Source organism: Brettanomyces bruxellensis, chromosome 9, assembly GCF_011074885.1.
Source record: "Brettanomyces bruxellensis chromosome 9, complete sequence".
NCBI lineage: Eukaryota > Fungi > Ascomycota > Pichiomycetes > Pichiales > Pichiaceae > Brettanomyces > Brettanomyces bruxellensis.
This window is the reverse complement of record NC_054690.1, coordinates 3,121,111-3,140,739: the sequence shown is the minus strand read 5'-3', so window position 1 is coordinate 3,140,739 and position 19,629 is coordinate 3,121,111. Positions and strand designations below refer to the sequence as shown.

At 36.0% G+C, this 19,629-nt stretch overlaps 8 protein-coding genes and 1 non-coding gene across 9 annotated transcripts; 3 read left to right on the top strand and 6 right to left on the bottom strand.

Moving 5' to 3' along the window:
* Positions 1–436: 436 nt before the first annotated feature.
* On the bottom strand, positions 437–2,188 carry BRETT_003165 (uncharacterized protein; the record flags this gene model as incomplete). Its single annotated transcript, XM_041281677.1, has 1 exon — positions 437–2,188. The coding sequence occupies one exon, from the start codon at positions 2,186–2,188 to the stop codon at positions 437–439; it is 1,752 nt and encodes a 583-aa protein (XP_041139468.1).
* A 441-nt stretch (positions 2,189–2,629) lies between these two features.
* Positions 2,630–4,789, bottom strand: DUR3 (urea active transporter; the record flags this gene model as incomplete). The annotated part of the gene is made up of 1 exon (XM_041281676.1): positions 2,630–4,789. The coding sequence occupies one exon, from the start codon at positions 4,787–4,789 to the stop codon at positions 2,630–2,632; it is 2,160 nt and encodes a 719-aa protein (XP_041139467.1).
* Positions 4,790–6,239: 1,450 nt separating this feature from the next.
* NOG2 (GTPase required for pre-60S ribosomal subunit nuclear export and maturation) lies at positions 6,240–8,283 on the bottom strand (the record flags this gene model as incomplete). Its single annotated transcript, XM_041281675.1, has 2 exons — positions 6,240–7,013; positions 7,480–8,283. 2 exons carry the CDS (start codon positions 8,281–8,283, stop codon positions 6,240–6,242), a joined length of 1,578 nt encoding a protein of 525 aa, XP_041139466.1.
* Positions 8,284–8,552: 269 nt separating this feature from the next.
* BRETT_003162 (uncharacterized protein) lies at positions 8,553–9,377 on the top strand (the record flags this gene model as incomplete). Its single annotated transcript, XM_041281674.1, has 1 exon — positions 8,553–9,377. The coding sequence occupies one exon, from the start codon at positions 8,553–8,555 to the stop codon at positions 9,375–9,377; it is 825 nt and encodes a 274-aa protein (XP_041139465.1).
* Positions 9,378–9,680: 303 nt separating this feature from the next.
* BRETT_003161 (uncharacterized protein) lies at positions 9,681–10,298 on the bottom strand (the record flags this gene model as incomplete). The annotated part of the gene is made up of 1 exon (XM_041281673.1): positions 9,681–10,298. The coding sequence occupies one exon, from the start codon at positions 10,296–10,298 to the stop codon at positions 9,681–9,683; it is 618 nt and encodes a 205-aa protein (XP_041139464.1).
* Positions 10,299–10,868: 570 nt separating this feature from the next.
* On the bottom strand, positions 10,869–11,651 carry BRETT_003160 (uncharacterized protein; the record flags this gene model as incomplete). The annotated part of the gene is made up of 1 exon (XM_041281672.1): positions 10,869–11,651. The coding sequence occupies one exon, from the start codon at positions 11,649–11,651 to the stop codon at positions 10,869–10,871; it is 783 nt and encodes a 260-aa protein (XP_041139463.1).
* Positions 11,652–14,352: 2,701 nt separating this feature from the next.
* On the top strand, positions 14,353–14,437 carry BRETT_003159. Its single transcript has one exon. It is a non-coding gene; the product is annotated as a tRNA-Tyr (tRNA).
* A 180-nt stretch (positions 14,438–14,617) lies between these two features.
* BRETT_003158 (uncharacterized protein) lies at positions 14,618–15,187 on the top strand (the record flags this gene model as incomplete). Its single annotated transcript, XM_041281671.1, has 1 exon — positions 14,618–15,187. The coding sequence occupies one exon, from the start codon at positions 14,618–14,620 to the stop codon at positions 15,185–15,187; it is 570 nt and encodes a 189-aa protein (XP_041139462.1).
* A 217-nt stretch (positions 15,188–15,404) lies between these two features.
* BRETT_003157 (uncharacterized protein) lies at positions 15,405–19,124 on the bottom strand (the record flags this gene model as incomplete). The annotated part of the gene is made up of 1 exon (XM_041281670.1): positions 15,405–19,124. The coding sequence occupies one exon, from the start codon at positions 19,122–19,124 to the stop codon at positions 15,405–15,407; it is 3,720 nt and encodes a 1,239-aa protein (XP_041139461.1).
* Positions 19,125–19,629: the final 505 nt, after the last annotated feature.

Here is a 19,629-nt window from a genome sequence, read left to right as displayed (position 1 = left end):
AAATGAATTAGTCCTTATGGAACAGATAAAAGCCAGTTTAAATCGTATGTGAGTAAGAGCAATTGGGTGCAAATCTTCTTCCTTTTAATATGAGAAAAAATATATATATATATAAATTAAATGAAAAAAGCAGGGTGAAAATTTTGATGTCAAACGCACAGAATAAAGCCTTCCCCTATTTTCCCCCGAAGAATCAACGTACTAATAAAAATGTTGACGTACATTTATATATGCGATTAATCGAATCGCTTGAATTGCGAAAACATATATTCGATTCTACCGCATCACAGTAAATTGATATAAACATCAAAAAGGTTTCAATTTTTATGTATATAAGGAAAATAAGTAATACACCATACCATGCTCGATCGACGGCAGTAAAATCCACCGTTAATGAAATTTTATTAATATGTATCTAAGCATGGACCCTACCATACTAAACTGCATTATAATATGTCATAGCCGGTGATAATATACCTTTCTGATCAACTAAAATTCCAGGTGGTGGAACGTTTGGGGGTGACAGCATGTCTTGCTGTGCAGATGGTATTGAATTCGATAGATTAGGATCATTGGCATTGTTTCCATGATTAAGAAGCAGTCCTTGCGATTGAAGCAGTTTTCTCATTTGTTGACTCCCATCTATTGGAATATGTTCTTGCTGCTTTTGTTGAAGAAGCGTTTGCAAAGACTGAAGTGGTGTCTGTAGAGATGACCCACCACTTTGCTCCTGCGAATTCAAAGAAGTGTTTATCTTAACATTGCTTTCAGAAATACTTGTGGAGACATCATCAGTCAATCCCCAGATTCGATTCTTACAAGAAACCAAAATATCGTTACCTAGCAGATGGCGCAGTACATTGAAGCATAATTGTATTATAATTGATTGCTCTCCAACTTGCAGGAGATTAAAGTCCGCTTCATGAATTCCAAGCAACTGAGCAAGATCTTCCAAAGAAAAACGATCCTTGTAAATATTTCCATTTCCGATAACTTTTGCAATTGAAATAAGTTTGATATCGTAGAACGTTGGAAAATATGTAGAAGCCCATTGCGAAAATCTTTGTTGGCTAGAAGGCATTTCTTTGTTCATGAGCAAGGAGATCAAAAAGCCAAAATCGTATCCTGCATGAAAGCTTACCCAAGTCACATCTGGTAAAAGGCAAAGCCCGCTATCAATAATGCATTGTGCAAAGTCATCCGCTATAATTCCATTCATGCTTAATTTTGCAAAGTCAACACCGGATGTCATTAACGTATCCACCGACTCTTTACTGAACATTTCTTTATTGAGATCAAACTTAAAATTAAACTGCCAAGTAGAAGGAGCAGAAACAGGAATATGGCCGTCTTTATCACTTAATGTAATACCAACCTGAATTAAGTTCAATAAGTCGGCATTGGACCTCATAGTTTGATAGTGGTAATCCTTCGTGGAACGAAATGTTCCCATTGGACGTGCAACAATACCAGCAAACTCTGTCGAAACACATATATTGTTGTACACGCCGGCTAGTTCCCTAATCAATGCCATTTCACTCTCCAAGTTGTCGCTCCAAACTTGCCTGACTCTTGTATCAGAGCTTTGTGCTGTAAGAGGTGACACCGATGTATCATGTTGTTTCTGCATTGAATTTTGAATTAAAAATTCTTGCTGTTGTTGGGGCTGCTGTTGCTGTTGTTGCCTAAGCTTAAGCTGTTGTAACTGAAGTTGCCGAAGTTGCAGCTGAGGCTCTGCCTGTGAACGAAGAGGTGTGCGAATTTGCTGTTGCTGTAACGCTATGGGCGAAATCATGTAATTGGGTTTTTGCGCTTGTGCTTGTTGTTGCTGCTGCTGTTGTTGTTGTTGTGCAAGTCTTTGAGCTGAAATAGCGGCTATCTGCTGCTGCTGCACCTGCTGAAACAGCTGTTGTTGTTGCTGCGGTGTCTGTTGCGCTGAGCCTTGCATACCTACGTTTATATTTCCCCTACCTTGAAATTGTGGAGACATCATCATCGAAAGAGGTACACCTTGTAAACCTGATGAAGCTGATGCTTCGCCTAACTGATTTTGCTGTGTGCCAACTCCACTATGTTGAAGTGCTGCTTGTTGAGCCATTTGTTGATTTTGCTGTTGCTGACGGAGTACTTCAGCAGGACTCTGCCCTTGAATTCCCATAATATGAGAGTTATACCTCAGACCGGACATTTGTAACGAATTTCCAAATGATTGCCCCTTCTTTTTATAATGTTGCTAAATATATCGGGAACGTATGTGGGTATCAGAAGTTGTCTCGTCGGCTAATACGTAATCTGTCTTCTTTTCGTATTCTCGATTCCCCCTTTTTTTTTGCTCCCCCCATAGAAAACAAATTTTTTTCCAAATTTTGAACTTCGTCTTCCTTACATTTCTTCCACCCCCAATTTATGATGGTCAGATTTTAATAAAAAGGATCGATACAGTACGATATAGCTTACCCAGGATTAATGATTAATTATGCCATTTACGTTATATTTTAATAGGTTTTGTTGTGTGTACTCTGTGTCTAACTTTGAATTATTTCCAATAGTCTAAAAAAAATACTTTTTGTTTTTTTACTTAAAGAGTATAATAAATGGATTAAAAATAATAATTAAAGAAGAAGAAAAATCATTTTAATATTTCATCCAGATCTTCCAAATTGTCACCTCCCATAGCAACATTTCTACGAGCTGCTGCAGAGACCTGGCTCTGCACAACATGAAGTTCTTCTGGATTACTGTTCTGCCATTCACGTAGTTTGTGTGTCTGGCCAGTGAGATCCCAATACACTCCACGTAATGAAGTGTATATTCCATGCCTTCCCTGTATCAATGGGAAAATGATCACATTGAAGGCAGAAAAGAAGATCCATATCATACCAACCACAACCCAGCCAGTAAAAAACTTCTTAGAAAACACATACTTGCTTCCGTACATTGGCATTGGCCAAACAACTAATAACGCGATAGAAAGGAAAAGACAAAGATAGCCAGCTTTCTTTGATGCCTTTCTAAGTAATTCTTCTTCCTCCTGTGCCTTAAGTAGTTCCTTGCCACTTGTGCTCATTGTTTGAATCAAGCTTTGAACCTTAGATGTTGCTGGCACAATTTTCTCCTCTCCTTGTGGAGTACCAGCATCCTGGTTTTCAATATCACTGCTGCTATCGTCAACAACATCTTCAATTTCCTCGGTCTCGTCAACTCTCTTGATGGTCTTCAAAACCTCCCAGTCAAAGTTTTGAGGCTTGAATACGTACGTAAGAATTGGCGAGATAATGGCAGGAGAGAGTAATGCCACGACATTACCAACTAGCATTGGATCATCTTCAAAAGTATTATCCACTGTAATTTTTCCATACATAGAATGAGTACAGACAAGCCAGGACATTATAGATAATATTGTTCCTAATATTGGAGAAACTGCGGCTGCAATACCGTTCTGCTGCTTCCACAACAAAGTCAGTGATGCTGGAACAACAGCAGCTGATATTATAATTCCCATAAGCTCGTACAAGTAGCCCATAGAAATTCCTGCGTAGTACAATCCAGTTGCAAATCCGGACATAATGACAGAAAAGGCAATGACTGTAGCGTGGGATGTAAAGATAATCGATTTACCTTTTGCATGAGGATTCACATAACCCTTGTAAATATCATAGGAGCAAATAGATGACACTGCAATTAATTCAGCGGACATAGCAGATGTCACGGCCATGAAAACCATGAACAAAGTAGCAACTGCTCCACCTTTGCCCATCATTGCAACAGCTGCAGATGGTAAGACTAAACCTGCAGAAACTTCCTCTGAAGAAAGTAAGTTTGGGTATGTTGGAAAAGAAGGATTAGTTTCCAAAGATAAGCAAACAAATCCCATGGTAGTTGCAGTAAGCCAAGGAATTGCAAACCAGGAAAGTCCACCAAGAACATATCCTGGAAGTGCGGCAACCGGTGAAGAAGCAATTGCCTTATTCCAATAGCCATTATCCAAAAACACAGTACCGAAGTTTCCCACAATATTAATGACAAAGAATATACCAGCTGAACGAGAATGCATGGTGAGGTATGATCCCTCAGCATTACCTTCAACTGGATGACGCTTACCAGCTTCCACAACAAGTTCCCAGACCTTTCCCGGAGAACCCAATTTATCAGAAGTAGCATAGGCCTCGAAAGCAAATGTTAAAATGATAACTATAATTGCAACAGTATGGACATAATCTGTCAAGAATGTTGCCTTGATTCCACCAAATAAGGTATAAACCATCACACCAATAGGAAGCAAAAAAATGCAGGCAACTGTATTCATTCCAGTTAAATCAGAAATGGCGGCAGAGCCTCCAGTGAGCAACATGGCTGTGACTAAGATATTGGTTGCAATGGCAAAAAAGATAAAAACGCCATGAACACAACCTCCGTATCTCGCACGAATGATCTCCAAGTAAGTATGACACTCTGGGGCGAGCTGTTTAGCCTTGATTGCTAAGAAAGCAAATAAAATGATTTGGCAGCATGCACCAGAAGCATATGCATAAGCGCCAAAGACTCCTTTCTCATTAGCTTGAGTAGAAGACGTTAATAAAGTTGCAGCCCAAGTCCAAGAAGACACGACAGCCGCCGCAATCAAACCTGTACCAACAGATCTACCAGCGGTAGAAAATTCCTCAGATGTTATGATTTCCTTTTGGTACCGTCTAAGGATAAAGGTAGTTAGGATCATACCAACAGCAAAGGCAAGTCCAAGACCCACCACAATGGCATAACCTGCACCCTGAGGTAAAGGTGCTTTCATGATAACTATAGATATCTGTGTATTCTTGATTACAGATTTGGATGTGGACTATATAATAGTGTACTTGAGTTTACATCTGAGTTGCAATCAAACAAAAACATAATAATGATATATTCTCCCTTTATATATCACTGTGCATCTTGACGGTTTGGTTCCCTGTATTGTCAAATCAGCAATTATATCTTAAAATTTTTTTCAAGGTCACTATTGTGATCTTAGACAATTCTATCTAACGCTGTCTGATAAGTCTCATCCTCTCTTCAGATCAGAGAAATAGGGTCATTGTTCTGAAAGAAAAAAAAAAATTCAGGAACACATTCGAGAAATTCCCAGATAAAGAAAAGTACAATCAGTGGGCGGTATTAAGTATCCAATCAAAAAGTGTTATCTATAAAGCACCCGTAAGCTCTCTGGTGCACGAGAAAAGCAGCCAGTCATCAAAAATATGTGTAAAAATTTCCCCTCCAATTTTTGAATGCCGCTGACCGATAAGAAAAAACAAAGAACATTCAAAGAAATCAAAAGGCGCGCTATTTCCATAAAAAGTAATTAGTTGTGACATGGTTGTCAAATTAATATTTTTCTTCATTTTTTAATGTGTATTGTTCACATACAATACCTTTTTTCGATATGAAAGGTATTTTTTTGTTCACGAAAGCGAAATTTTTTTTTCTTTTCCTCTCGCCTCATAATTCCATTCTGTTTTGCAAGTTTCGGCGCATCTCGCCGATCAATAAGATTCCAAAGCGTATTATTTAGCATGATTTATGTTAGTGCATGGTAAAGAAATGATCACTATTTGAGACATCGAACGTTAGGTGTCGGATGATAAAGTTTGTATCGTTATTACAGACTTTTTCTGAGATGTGTAATGTCTGCCTCAGTATTTTGCCATTTAACAAGCATTTTCTTTCACTTGAAGAATGATTTTACTGCACAATAGCAATAATTGAATTGAGGAGTATCAACATGTTTATCTATCCCCAGAAAGTAATTTGTTGGTCCAGTGTATTTGGTAGCAGATTTGAGCTATCTACAGAACGGAACTAACTCCGAAACCCTCACTGAATAATTGTTAGCATGTCTACCTGTTCCAACGGGAAGTATTTCCGGAACAGGCACTATAGGTGATTTTTTCCTCTTCATTTTATTATTGCTGGCCAAATATCCTTCTAAATTATTATTTTTAAGGTACGATTTGGAAAAAATACAATAGAAAATTTGAAAAGATTACATTACATATGTCATATTTTTAAGTATGCATCTAAAAAACTCCGAAAACAAATTATTAAAACGTTCCGAATTGTCTTCTTATGGGTGTCCCGCTAGCAAAGGCATTTAAGGGCCGTGAAATCCCACAAAGTGTTAAAAATATTGCGCTCTCAAAGTAATAGTATATTCTGTCTATAGATATGATACATATAGCTTAATACGCGATCATGCAAAGTGTTTATTCAGTCCTGCACTTTTTAGAATCTGGCAAAGCATCTTCCTGTTCGCTGTTTTTGTCAATTTTTGTGTCTACGCCAACCGATTTTCCTCCATCATTTGCCCTAACTTCTCTCTCAGCACGTTTCCTTTTATACCCTACCTTTTTATCAACACCTCTGTACTCTTCTTTGTCTTCTGGTGGCGGCACAAACCATGGAATCTTGCCTCTATTGAAGTCTTTGATTACTTGCCTCGATACACCCTCCATATCAGGTTCAGCACCCTTTAGTAACCGTCCAGACTTTCTTGCCAACTTTTCTATGAATTCTTCTGCTGTATTCCATCCAGACAGTTCATATGTTCTTTCTAAGTGCTTTTTCTCAACTCTTTTTAGAAGTTCAGGCATATACTGTGCAGGATGAGAGACATGCTCAACCCTGACAACTCCGCGAAAAAGGATATCACTTTCAGAATCCTTAGATGAAGGAGGAACAATACCAGGACTATCAATAAGATAAACACGTTTCATGAGTGTAATATATTGCCAGACTTTTGTTTCTCCTGGAATTGGAGCAACATTGCACACCTTCTTCCTTCGAAGGGTATTAATTATGCTAGACTTTCCTGTATTAGGATATCCTATGAAACCCACAGATATCTGTTTTCGATCGGTATGTAAAGATGCAAATTGTCTCAAAAGCTGAATTAAAGATCCTTTACCAAATGAATTAGTAATAGATGCGTGGAACGCTAATGTAGGGAAATCCTTAGATAAGTGTTTAACCCACGCTGCCTTCAACAAAATATATTGGAGTAATGTTAGTATTGTATTTCTCTCACTTCAAAACGAGTTCAGGAAAAGAAAACTAGAAGCATCGAAAATAAAAAGCAGATATAGATATATATCCTGAATATAATTGTTTGGCTCTTAACTACGAACTTAACCATGAGAATGATGCCTTATACTCTACTGAAAGAAGATAAGCATTCGGCAAAGTTCAACTCCAAAGCTCCAAAATCTATCTAGTTGCCCTTTCAAAACGAAAGATTGCGGTAGTCAATGATAATCAAAACGAATATCAGCGACTGGGCGATAGGTATTAATGTTCCAAAGTTATAACAGGCAGGCTATATGAATAATGTGTAACACACCGATAGGATGCCCTGACAAAAAGCCTTGGTAAAGGAAAAATGAGAAAAAAAAAAAAAAGATCAATAAAAATTTTCGAAATTCCATTCAATTTTTTTTGATAACTTACCGCAACCCATGTTGGAACTAAATCACACTTATTAAGAACAAGCACTAAATGTTTATGTGGACATTCTTTTTGCATATATTGTTCAACGGAGCTGCATCTTGTTCCCATGGGATCCCTGGCATCCAAAACTTCAATAACAACGTCTGACGAATCAACCACTTTAAATAATTCGTTCCAAATTCTTTTTGACTGACCTTTGGAAAAAATTCTGTCCCGAGCTTCCTTTGTATATCCATTTTCATCAAATCCTCCCATAAGCCCTAATGTTGGCTTTAAAATCTGCTTCTCCTCGTATTGCTGTTGATCTTTTTCAGTGAGCTGAGCTAGTTCAGAAAATGATGAAGCAGCAACATTTGGTTTTTTTCTCCGTGAGTTGGGGCCAAATGTGTGTTCATAAGATTCCGTGTCCAAGATTTTAGCCGATGGTGACACTTTAGAGTCGCTGTCATCTAATAGTGAGATTGGAAGCTTATTCTGCTTCAACAAAACGGAGTACGTATCATGTCTTTTTTCACCCATGGCTTTTCTAAAATGAGCTAACGCATCTTGAGCTATAACCCTCGTATTACCAAACCATCGTCTATTAGACTCAACTCGAGCTGTGGGAACAGTTCTCTGTTGTAGGTATGCCTCCTTAACGATTTCACCCTTTGCATTTCGGACGGCCTTGCCACCCTTGTACATATTAACTTTTTTCACCTTCTTCGCATCCCTATAAAAATTTTCACCTTTCACCCTTATATTAGCATCTCTTGTATCCCCTTGTCTATCCCGACGGGCTTTTTCTGTTTTCCCAGTGGCCATGTTATTTCAGTTGATTATATTAAATGATATAATAACCATATATCTTTGTAACGAAGAATCTTGGAATGAAAAGAAGTAAAAAATTTTCTTTCGTTCTTTCATAATCGAAAATTTTTTGTTGACTATGATAATGAAGATGTAGAGATGTGCTGCCTTTTTCGCAAACATAAGGAATCACAGTTAAACGGTTCATGTGTATGCACATGTTTTAATAATACTTCATTAATCGTCATATTTTTTTTTGTGAAATTGTATTTCACATAACTCTAATGAGTGGGAGAAGTATTAATAATGATAACTCTGGTAATGATTGCAAAGACAGCGTGTATATGAACTCAGATTCAGAATATGAATCTTCATCGCCAAAAAAAAGTTCGTCATCAGGATTGAAAAATCATTCTATTGCCAATAACAATGAAGAAGTGAATCTTTCCAAGAGTACGCATAGAAATTTGCTTTTGGAACATAAAAATTCTACAAAAGAAGTTCCAACATTACAAACCTTTGCAGATGAGAATCTCTACGATCCGAAAATTATGGCTGAGAAAAGGATCGGTACGAATGAGCATGCTTTTAAAGACAGCGATTCTTCATATAAGGATAATGATATTGAAAGTTCTGATTTAGATGCCGAAAGTACAATACTGAAGGTCACAAATTTTATTAATGGTAAGCGAGAAGAGCTTGGGGAACATGAAGAGCGACTGCAATCCCCTTTGATAGCGGGTAAAAATGATATGTCAGGTATGCAGACTAGTGGTTCTGATAAGAGTGACAATGATCACAAGAAGTCCGGAAAAACAGATGCAAAAAATTGCCGAAATCGTCTAAGGTATACTGAGAAATATGCCAGTGATACTCCTGAAGGTAGATGGTCAAAAAACGATTGGATACGCTTCTATAGTTACCTAAAGGTGTGGAAAAGAACGCGTAAGCTTTCAATAACGGACATCAGTAGGCTCAAGAAAGCATTTAACTGTGATACTTTGGAACTGGAACTAAGGATAAAGGTTCTTAAAAGTATTGTAGCAAAGAAAAAGAGGACAGCGTTCCAAAAACGATTAGATCATATAATTGAAACTAGCTTCACATGATGATGAATAATCTGCTGTTCTCTTTATGTACATTTATTCTGTATTTTACAAAAGCCTAAAAAATACTGATTTGCATGATTATGGATTGAATTCATAAAACAAAAAAATTGAGAAAAGACGTTTAAAAGGTTAAGGAAATGGTGTAGAAGAATGCAATGACTTGTTACTCTTAGAATAATTTCCGACGGTAATCAAACGCGATACAATAAAGGCATGATGTACCTAAACATGAGCCCGTCCTGAGCACCAAACCCAAAAGTTGTTGAAAAAAAAGTATAACAATCCAGCAATATGCCTGTATCATTAATTTATAATCTGTTGGTCTGTTAGATATGGAATATTAATTCTGACACGATGACTATATGGTAACTTTGGAATCACAACTAGGAGACATGCAAGTAAATTGATAACAAATAGTGTTAAGTCATAGTTAGAATAATGGGTGGAAATCAAGAAAAGAAAAATAGGGACGCCAAGAAGAAATTTCTTAACAGGTGTAAACTGTGCCCCATTATCTATTTGTTCCCACATATTCAAATTGTCGAAGGCACCGTTATTATAGTCGAACGGCGTGCCTTTAATCTGATGAAACATAATATAAGAGCCGATTGCATAAGTAACGTTCGTAAGTGTCCAGCTTGTCTCGTTACTAAATATTGGTACCAAATCATAGAATACTTTTAGGAGCATTATAATCACGATATGAATTATCCATGCTCCTTTAAAATGAACCCAATTTGCATTCATATTATCTTGAATATCCTGGTCCTGCTTCGTTTCAAATGTTTCTGGTTCCACCTTCGATATTAGTGAAGAAGATCTTCTTCGTCTGTGCTCCTTTGTGTGGGATGTGGTTGGAGAGAGATTAAGTCTTTCCGGTGAAGAAGGACCAGGGAATGGAATTGGTTCGTTTTTAGACATAGCGTAATTATTTGATTCAATATTTATATACAAAAATGCGATTCAAACGTCTCTCAAATTATTTATTGTAGGAGTGTATCAAGGAAAGGTAAATGTTTTTCTTTTCGAAAGGTTTTAAGACTTAATCGGAGAAGAATGATTCAATTTAATGCAGAACAAAATATGGAGCATCGATAACGAAAAAAAATGGAAATTTTCCTAAGGGGGGCGTTCCGCAAAAAAAGTTGCAAACCGGAATCAAAATATTCAACCCTGCACCATTTATGCCGATTTGATTGTACAAAAGTATATACACTTGATAAATAAAGCAACATACAGAGAAGCATATGGAGCAATATACCAAGTTGTTTAAATGACATAATACTACGGGAAGATTAGAAATCTTTAAATAAATAAATAAATTGAGAACTTAATCTCACACATAAAGTAGGAGATAAAAAAGGCATTAATAAGCAGTGCTACTTATACGAATAACTGAACTTTTTGCTCCTAGAGCAAGTAAAACAAAACACAACTAAAAAGCATTTCACTAGTTTTCACAACACATCACCTTGTGCTCAGCCTTTGGATTTATTCCTGACGTTGTTGATGTTGTTTAACTTTCAATTTAGCCATTTTATCGTACTCGCCAGATAATATGCGTTCAACGATAACGTCATCATTTTTATCAAATCCTGCCAGATCAAATTCATATCCTTCTGGCTTGTCACCAAACTTTTCGAATGTTTTTAGTGCCTCAGTGTCACCTTCTTTTTCGGCCTTGCTTTTCACCCGGTAAAGAAGCTCTCTTTTAGCCCATTCTGTCACGTTCATATCATCCCTCCAGCACAACGCCACGACTAGAAAGCAGAATGCTGGTATAAACAAAAAATGAGCAATGTTTTCCCATCCTTCCTTCTCTTCGTTATCTCTAACAATCTTCCACTTAATTTCACCAGTAGCAGTATCTTCATACGGAATCTTGTCAATAATTAAGCCTGAACTAGCTTTCAACTTCTCGAGATCCTGATCATTTTGCAAATATAAATCTTTATACTGTCTCGGGTACGTAAAAAGTTCAATCCAATTTAATTTACGGGTCTTGGTATAGCTGTTTAAAAAAGCTATAATCTTCAATTCACCTTCTGAAGGGATCCTTTTTGACCCATCCTCATTCTGAAAAATGTATTCTAGATTTGGAAGTTTTCCTAGAAGCTCCTTGCATTTCTGCTCGGCAGGAATGTCGATTTTTGCAGCAAGGGGTGTACTATGAAACGACCTTGCAAATGTTGATGCTGAAGAATTAAAGCAAAGTCTTTTTTGTAACAGGCCCACCGTGCCCTTTCTGACAAAATACGACCTCTTTGCAAACATTATACTTCTGGACCAACTTTTGCCTGCCTATTTGTTTTATTAATTATTAGGTATGGTGCAATTAACTATTTAGAAATAATTCAAGTGGTAGGTACGCTTGGCTTGAACCTTTTTTTATCTATCGGAGAGAAATTTGGAATTCCAAATTCTTATGTATTTTTTCTTCACGCGCATTAAAATTACATAAAACGTCCAATTACAAGGAAGTAATAAGCGGGGTAAAGTGTACCGTACTAAGGAAGTATCCGCAAAACTATTTCATCAAATCAAAATTATATACTGGCAAGCTGATCAAAGTGTTTAATCAATATGTAAAATGAAAGAACTTGGAATATCAGTATATATATATTTATTTTTTGATCGGTGTAGTTAATGAGGTTGGATGTGTTCGCACATCCTTTTTCGCTCAGAAAATGCCATTTTTAAAAATACTTCAATATTTAGGTACATTTTCTTCTTTTTAAAATATTGAACGTGGACAATATCAATATAAGTAACGTAAAACGGATGAAATAATGCAAACTATCTGTCGTATATTTTAGGAAATAAAAGCCACCTTTTGATTCCTTTTAGGTTCTAATTATTTAAAACTCGAGGTGTCACAGACATTGGATGGCCATGTGGCTATCCCACTTCGTTCTTGATAGAACTATGAAAACCCTGTGTTAAAGTTAGTGTTACCAGATTTATATAGTGTTTCGATGTTTAATGTAGTATATAATAAGGTGTATGTATAATGATATACCAAAGGGAATATTGTCGGAACCTATGAGTTATAATAATATGTCGGAGTTAAGAGAGACCTTATGAGTTACTCCCGGACTTTAGCTATCAAACTCCTTCTTTAATAGAACTAATAAGAACCTAGCAGTCGGGGAGATTCAGACAATTGTAAGGTCGGTTACCTAAGTGGGTGGATATAAATGTACCAAGTGGTCTGTGTGATAATGTTAATGCCTTTAACATTCTAACAATTGTGTATGTGTCACCATAGAAGAAAATGAATTTACTTCCTTTACTCTGTTACCATCAAAGTGGAGTCGAACTAGTTGTATTGCAAAATAGGCTATCGGGTCTCGTCCCTTCGTAGAAGAAACAAGTTATATAAAAAGAGGTAAAGTAAAGTAAAAATAAAAAGGAAAATAAAGTGAGGTAATCATACATAATAAAAAAAAGATTTAATTCTCAGAAACAGAATTATGATCGCGCATAATTATTTTTCTGCTGATTCCCTAACGTACACAGTTAGTGCATTTTATCCAGGATTGTCTCTATTAGATATTATTCTAAATCTTCGTTATTTTAGAATAAGTTCTGATCTCAAAACAAATAAATCTAATGACATATAATAATAGATTACCTAATACTAGGTAATATTCTCATATGTCCGACATAATGTTTTATATGTTAATAACGCATGAAGGTTCAACTGGTATTTGATTTATAATATGTGAATCAAATTAATGTTCAGACAGATATGAGAAATAATTCGCGGGGAAATTTTTCCTGTGAAATAAATTTCTCTCTAATCTACTTTCGGCTGGGAATGACCTATTTCACTTCTGCGGAGAAATATCTCTTATATGTACTACTTTTTCTTTATATACAATGTGTCTCTTAAAAGGGACGACGACTTTATTGTGTAATTTGCAATGCATATTGATATAAAGGAATCCATCTCGAAGTGAACCTTCAGCTGAAACCAGGAGTAACCTTCGGGTTCTCGCTGGATTACAAACGTGTTCGTAAGGACTCTATTTTGTTATGGGAGTCATTCTATGCAACAGAAGTCTTTTCTATATCCGAACTATATGGCCGATCTCGTTCATAACCTTGGGCATCTGCGCGCTCGGTAGTGCTACGGCACAGAGATATGTGAGCAATTAAGCAGATACAAATGTCACACGGGATTTATATACTCTGACAATATCTTTAGACGGATTTGGTAATCATCTAAAGAATCCTTATACTTCAGGTTATTGAAAATATTATTTTGTTACCTTCAGTCCGACGATTTACAATTAGTGTAAGGGGTCAAGCCAAGCGCATATTGGTTTAAAGCCAGATAAAATATTAATGAATTCATTTACCTGATTAGGTAACACGGAAAGATATAAATAGTTTCCGAAATAATTTATGAGAAGCGCGAATAAGAAATAAAGCGTACTGAAAGGATAGTGATCCGAAAGACAATAAGAAAGAGCTACATCGGAATAAACTGACTAATATTCGTGTGGCGACTGCATATGCAAAACAACAGGTTTTTGCATGATCGCGGGTTATGCTGAATTCACATAATGTGATGTTCCCAAACAGGATGGATTCCTCTTTGGCATACAATTTGTTATTGTATGAAATTGGAAGAGAAATGGAAGAAGTGTCATTCTCCATTTAATATAAATATGCGCCCTTGCCCTCCTTTGATACAGAGGCAAGGTTAGATTATGATTTAGTTATTTTTCGAGAAAGAGAGATTGGGAGAGAAAAGTGATTAGAGAGAATAATGAATGAATAGAATGATTCATAGAGAGCTATGAGATAAGAGATATGAAAGGATACGAGAAGTATCAGATAACAATCTTAATAATCTATCATATATCTTTAGACGGATTTGGTAATCATCTAAAGAATCCTTATACTTCAGGTTATTGAAAATAATATTTTGTTACCTTCAGTCCGACCATTTACAATTAGCGTAGTTCCCGCCTTAGCTCAGTTGGAAGAGCACAAGACTGTAATTTAACGTTGACATCTTGGGGTCCCTGGTTCGATCCCTGGAGGCGAGATTTTTTTATTTTTTTTTGTAAAATGTATTTTTGAACGTTATATTTACGAGCATAGTAACATGTAACATAGCCTTTCCCAACCAACAACATAACCATCAAAGTCATGAGGTGTGTTATACATGCATGCATTTGCATTTTTTGTATTGAAAAGTTTTAATTATATTGCGTTAGGTCACAATTATGTTTTCTCTATCTCAAAGGTTTCAGGACATCACTGGGCTTTTGAGTTCAACGATCATGTTCATGTCTGTTGTCATTTCAATTTTGTCTGCCTTTCAATTGAATGCTAGTGGTTATCAACGCTTACCGGGTCAGATTGTTGTGAAAGAAACATTCAATAAAATTCGTTACTCTAGGGATTTTGGTGGGAAATATAGTTCTGGAAAGGAAAATGTGAAACTCCGGTTTGATCTCGAAGCGGATCTCACTTCCCTTTTCAATTGGAATACAAAACAAGTTATCATTTATCTTGTCGGAAACTATAACAATTCGCAAATGAATGGTATAAACCATTTGGAATCAAAAGTTGTTTTTTGGGATAGAATCATCAAGGATCGTGATCATGCCAAAATTCACTTGAAGAACAAGAAGAGTAAATATTCAGTTTATGATTATTATCCTATACTATCAAATAAAACGGCTACAATGAAATTAGAATTTAACGTACAGCCGTGGGTGGGCCCATTATTATGGGGAACGATAGATTCAAATGATACGATCATTTTTGCAGATAGTGACATTCACAAATGAATAATTAAATCTTATAATGCATACACATCCCTGAGTGATTGTCAACGTTCTTACGACTGACAATCCTTTCAAATCTAATGGAAGAAAACATTTCAGCCATCACTACTTACTTCATGGAATTGGTTATATATATCTTGTTTTAATTAAATAATAACCAATTTGTACCTATTTTGTTATTAAGGATAAGAGAATTATATCGCAAACAGCAAAGTATATGCTATGAATTTCTCGGTTTAGACCCAACCTCTTCACTTTTTTCGGTTCGATCAATGCTTGTCCGAGTAGCAGAGAATTTATACAAGTTAAAATCGCCCACATTATATTTCTTTAATCCAGAGTTCTCTTCCCTGATACTGTTCAACACAGACCTTTTCTTTCTATTCAATTCCAGAAATTCTTTTCTGACCTTATCCTTTTTCAAACTTAACTGGGATATTGTCTCTGCATCATTCTCGTTAGTTAAGTCTTTGATGATTTCTTTTCTTCTTTCTCTCAAATAATACTCCTTCGATCTGTACCTAATTCGTTTATTCAACATATTTAACACAAATAATTTCGCATCATAACGCTTCCAGTTTATTAACGAATGATGCCTAATATTGTAGAACCGCTCTCTTATTTTTCTTGTGAACTTAGATAATAACACCAACCTATTCCTGCTTGCAATTACCTTTCTCAAACTTTGTAAAATGTTGAAGGAACCAGAGAATGTGACAGAATCAAGCAAATCATCCTTTTGAGCCGGTGTTAAACGTGCACTTAAGGCATTATCAAAATTATCCATAATCTGAAAGAAAACATCTTTCTTTATGTATATTGAGGGTGTTCTTTGGCGGGAAAATTTGCCCAATCGGTATCTCATTTTGGAATAATTATATTGTATTTCCTTCAGATGTTTGGGTAAAAGGTACCGGTTAATAAATAACACTGTATCTCCAATTAATTCATAATGCTTACTCATCAGGAGCGCGGTATCATTTAAATTATTATTGGAAAGCATAAATCCATTTTTGTAGAGTAGTTTAATATTGGAATTCACGTCATCAAGCTGCTCCATATATTCTAGTTGACGTAATCGATATGGCCAGACCGTGAACATGGCTTTTTTTATAGACGAAGGTATTCTCAAAGAGGGACTGTGACTGATTCGGATGGGAAATTCATTAACGGAAGAGGCAAGTGGATATCCAAACTGTTTAACTCTGGTGCTATATGTAGTGGAACTCGAACGAAATCTCGCATATTTCATTTTGCTCTTCAGCAACAATATATATCTATCGTAACATCCAGAGAACTCTTCCCATCGACCTTCCTCGCCCAACAACATCAACTCTATATTCAAAATGTGTATATTGTCCAACAAATAGTTTTTCGAACTTTCAACATAAAGCTCAAAATACTTTCTTGCAGTGACAACGCCCTTAAATTTCAAAATATGCATCATTACAAGTTTAAAGGACATCGGATTGAGATCCCTATTGAGCTTCCCTAATTTGTCTTTCCGCCTGTTGAGCAACACCTCATTTAACAATTGAATCGTTTCTTCGATATGCCCTTCGGAATAACGGTAGGATGAACAATTCGATTGCAATAATAAAGAATATGTTTTAGAAGAAGGGATACAACCTCTGTTGAGTGCCATTTTAAGAATGTACGGTGTGTACTCCGGACGTCCTTTCCGAATTGACGAAAATATCATTTCATTGAAAATTTTTATCGGAAAGTGTTTACATCTCACCACTTCTTGAATTTTATCCAACTCATTATCAATATTGAACAGCCCGAAACGGCGAACATAGCAATTCATGTAGATAATGTATGCATCAATTCCCATAATTTCATGATTTCTTTCAAGTTTTCTCCAAAGACTCCAGAACTTTAACGGATCACTATACTTACTTGCCGATTCTAATGCTAGCACCGTGTCTTTATAGTCGATAGCGGAATGCATCTTCAGCCTTCTGTAATAATTCTGAATCACAGTTCCAAATCGATTACCATAATAATGTGACCAATTAATCCATCTCATATCATTATTTGTTATAACAATATCAAACATCGGATAATATTCTTTAAGAACCTTAATAACCCCCTTGGTGTCACCTAGCAATGCGCACTGCTTGAGTAATGGCTTCATTTGTAGGGAGGTTAACTTCAAATTTCTCGAAGACATTTCATCCAACAAGCGAAAACAAGAAGCAAAATCATTAGTGCTGGCCAAAGCGTTTAGCATCAAGCCATATGACTTTAAACCAAGGGGCACATGATAATATGAATAGGCTGAAAACCATTGTAAGGCCTTTGTATATGATTTTGTTTTTATGAAGCCAAAAATAATAGAGGCTAAAATCGTTTCATTTGGAGTATATCCTCTTTTTGTGAAAGTATCCCACAAGTTCAAGATATATTTTGTGGCTCCTCTGGAAGCCAATGACATAAACATTACTGAGTACTCTCTTAAAGTCGTAATTTGCTCTTTTTTATATAGGGAATCAAATTGGTCCTTAAGTTTGTTCCATTTTCTCAGCTTGGCAAGTGACAAGAATACGACATCATAACTTGCAGAGCTCATAACATTCGCATCTTCTCCAATACAACCATCAAGAAACTCTAGTACTTCAGAATACCTCTTCAAATGGGCAAGACATTTTAATTTTCCAATTCTATCAGAAGTCTCTAACTTCAAAATATGCGACTCCTTATAAGAATAAAACTTTAAAGCTTCCTCTTTCGAACCCCATAACGTGTGACCATAAATTAAAATGCTAACTAAACGTGATATCTCATTTTCACTAACACGGAGATTATCCAACTGGGAAAAGTCAAATTTATGGGAAAATAACCACCTGCTTTTCAAAATAAGTAACTCCGATGGAACTGTTTCATAATTAAGAGACACATCTTTAAAAAGACTGGCCCACAATAGAAAACTGTAAAGTGGTCTCTTGTCACCGTGCTTCAATGCAGAAAAAACAATCCAACCTTTATCAGTATACGTTACTCCAGGACTGTTCACAATCCGTTTCATCCACTTTATCGCCTCTTCTAGACCTTCGTCTTCTAATATAAAATCATACATCACACAAATTAGAGGACCGGAGTAAAATGCTTTTGGCAGATCACTTTGGGTTACTCGTTTAACTAGAGCACGAGCCTGATCTTTAGTGCAAAAATTTTTGATAATGTATGATAATACAAGAGTGATCATAAAGGTTCCAGAATCTGTTCTTGAGTTTGAAAGACGGAGAATATTGGTAAAGGATTTCAAAATATTATCTGCCTTACAGTCTTCTAGCATACCTATAAGAATATTTAGAAACTCATTCTTTCTCAAGTTAGTAACGACCACTAAATCCTTTACCGACTTTGAAGATGGAAATGCCCTGAATAATTCAACAACATCTGTTTGGGTACCAAAATTATCAATTACGTACAATACTTTTTTAGTATCTGTGTGGGTAAACCAACGAAATCTAGGTTTTGGAGTGATGGATAAAACCTTATAACAATGTTCAAAGAGACCATAGGAATAAAACCATTCAAACATATTCATAATTAGATCAGAAAGATCATAATGCTCCTTTGTATTATCATTATTTTTAAGCATTGAAGTGAAGTTCATTAACTTCTGATTTGCAATTTTGACTATTTGATCACGATTTGTATCCCTTTTCACCAGTACGTCGTAGTTACTATTAAAATACTGGCACGATACAACAGAAAACTTCCGCTTCCACAATCCAAAATTTCTCACACCAATATTGGACAATTTGCATGATAACTTAAGATTCATTGGTAGCAACATGGATTTCTTCTGAATTCTGCTGGCTGTGTAGTTCGGTAGAACGTCGTCAAGACACCATCTAAGCATTTCAGCATGTCTTTTTGCAGACTGCAATTCCAGATACCTATCGAAGGCAATCCTGATATTGCTCATCGACTCGCAGTGTTACGATAAAACTTATCTGCCTATCAGGATCAATTTGTTCGGAGTGCATAAAGCCTCTGTTGTGATATATTTTCTATTGATATAATAAGCTTTCTGATGTGAATATTTTGGGTTAAAGAAATACGATCCTCCAATTGCCGAGGTATGTACAAACAAGCGCAGCAGAGAAGTTAGTTACTATGCAATCGTTTCACTGAAAAAAATGAACAGAGGTGATGACATTCGGCGGAAATTTATTATTTACCTCTTTCCGCGGTTTTCGTAGTTTCAATGGTACTTCAGTTATTGAAGCGTGAGTGAGATGCTTGTGAGCTTCGGGGTAAGATCACCATCGAACAAAAATTTTTTCACTCATTTTTTCCCCTCAAATTATTTGATTCATTCCTATAATTTTTATATTCTTAATGTATATATATACTTGTTGTGTTCGTCCTAAATTAGCTCTATCATTTGCCCAGAAACAACATATTGTATTCCATTAAGGAATATAAAT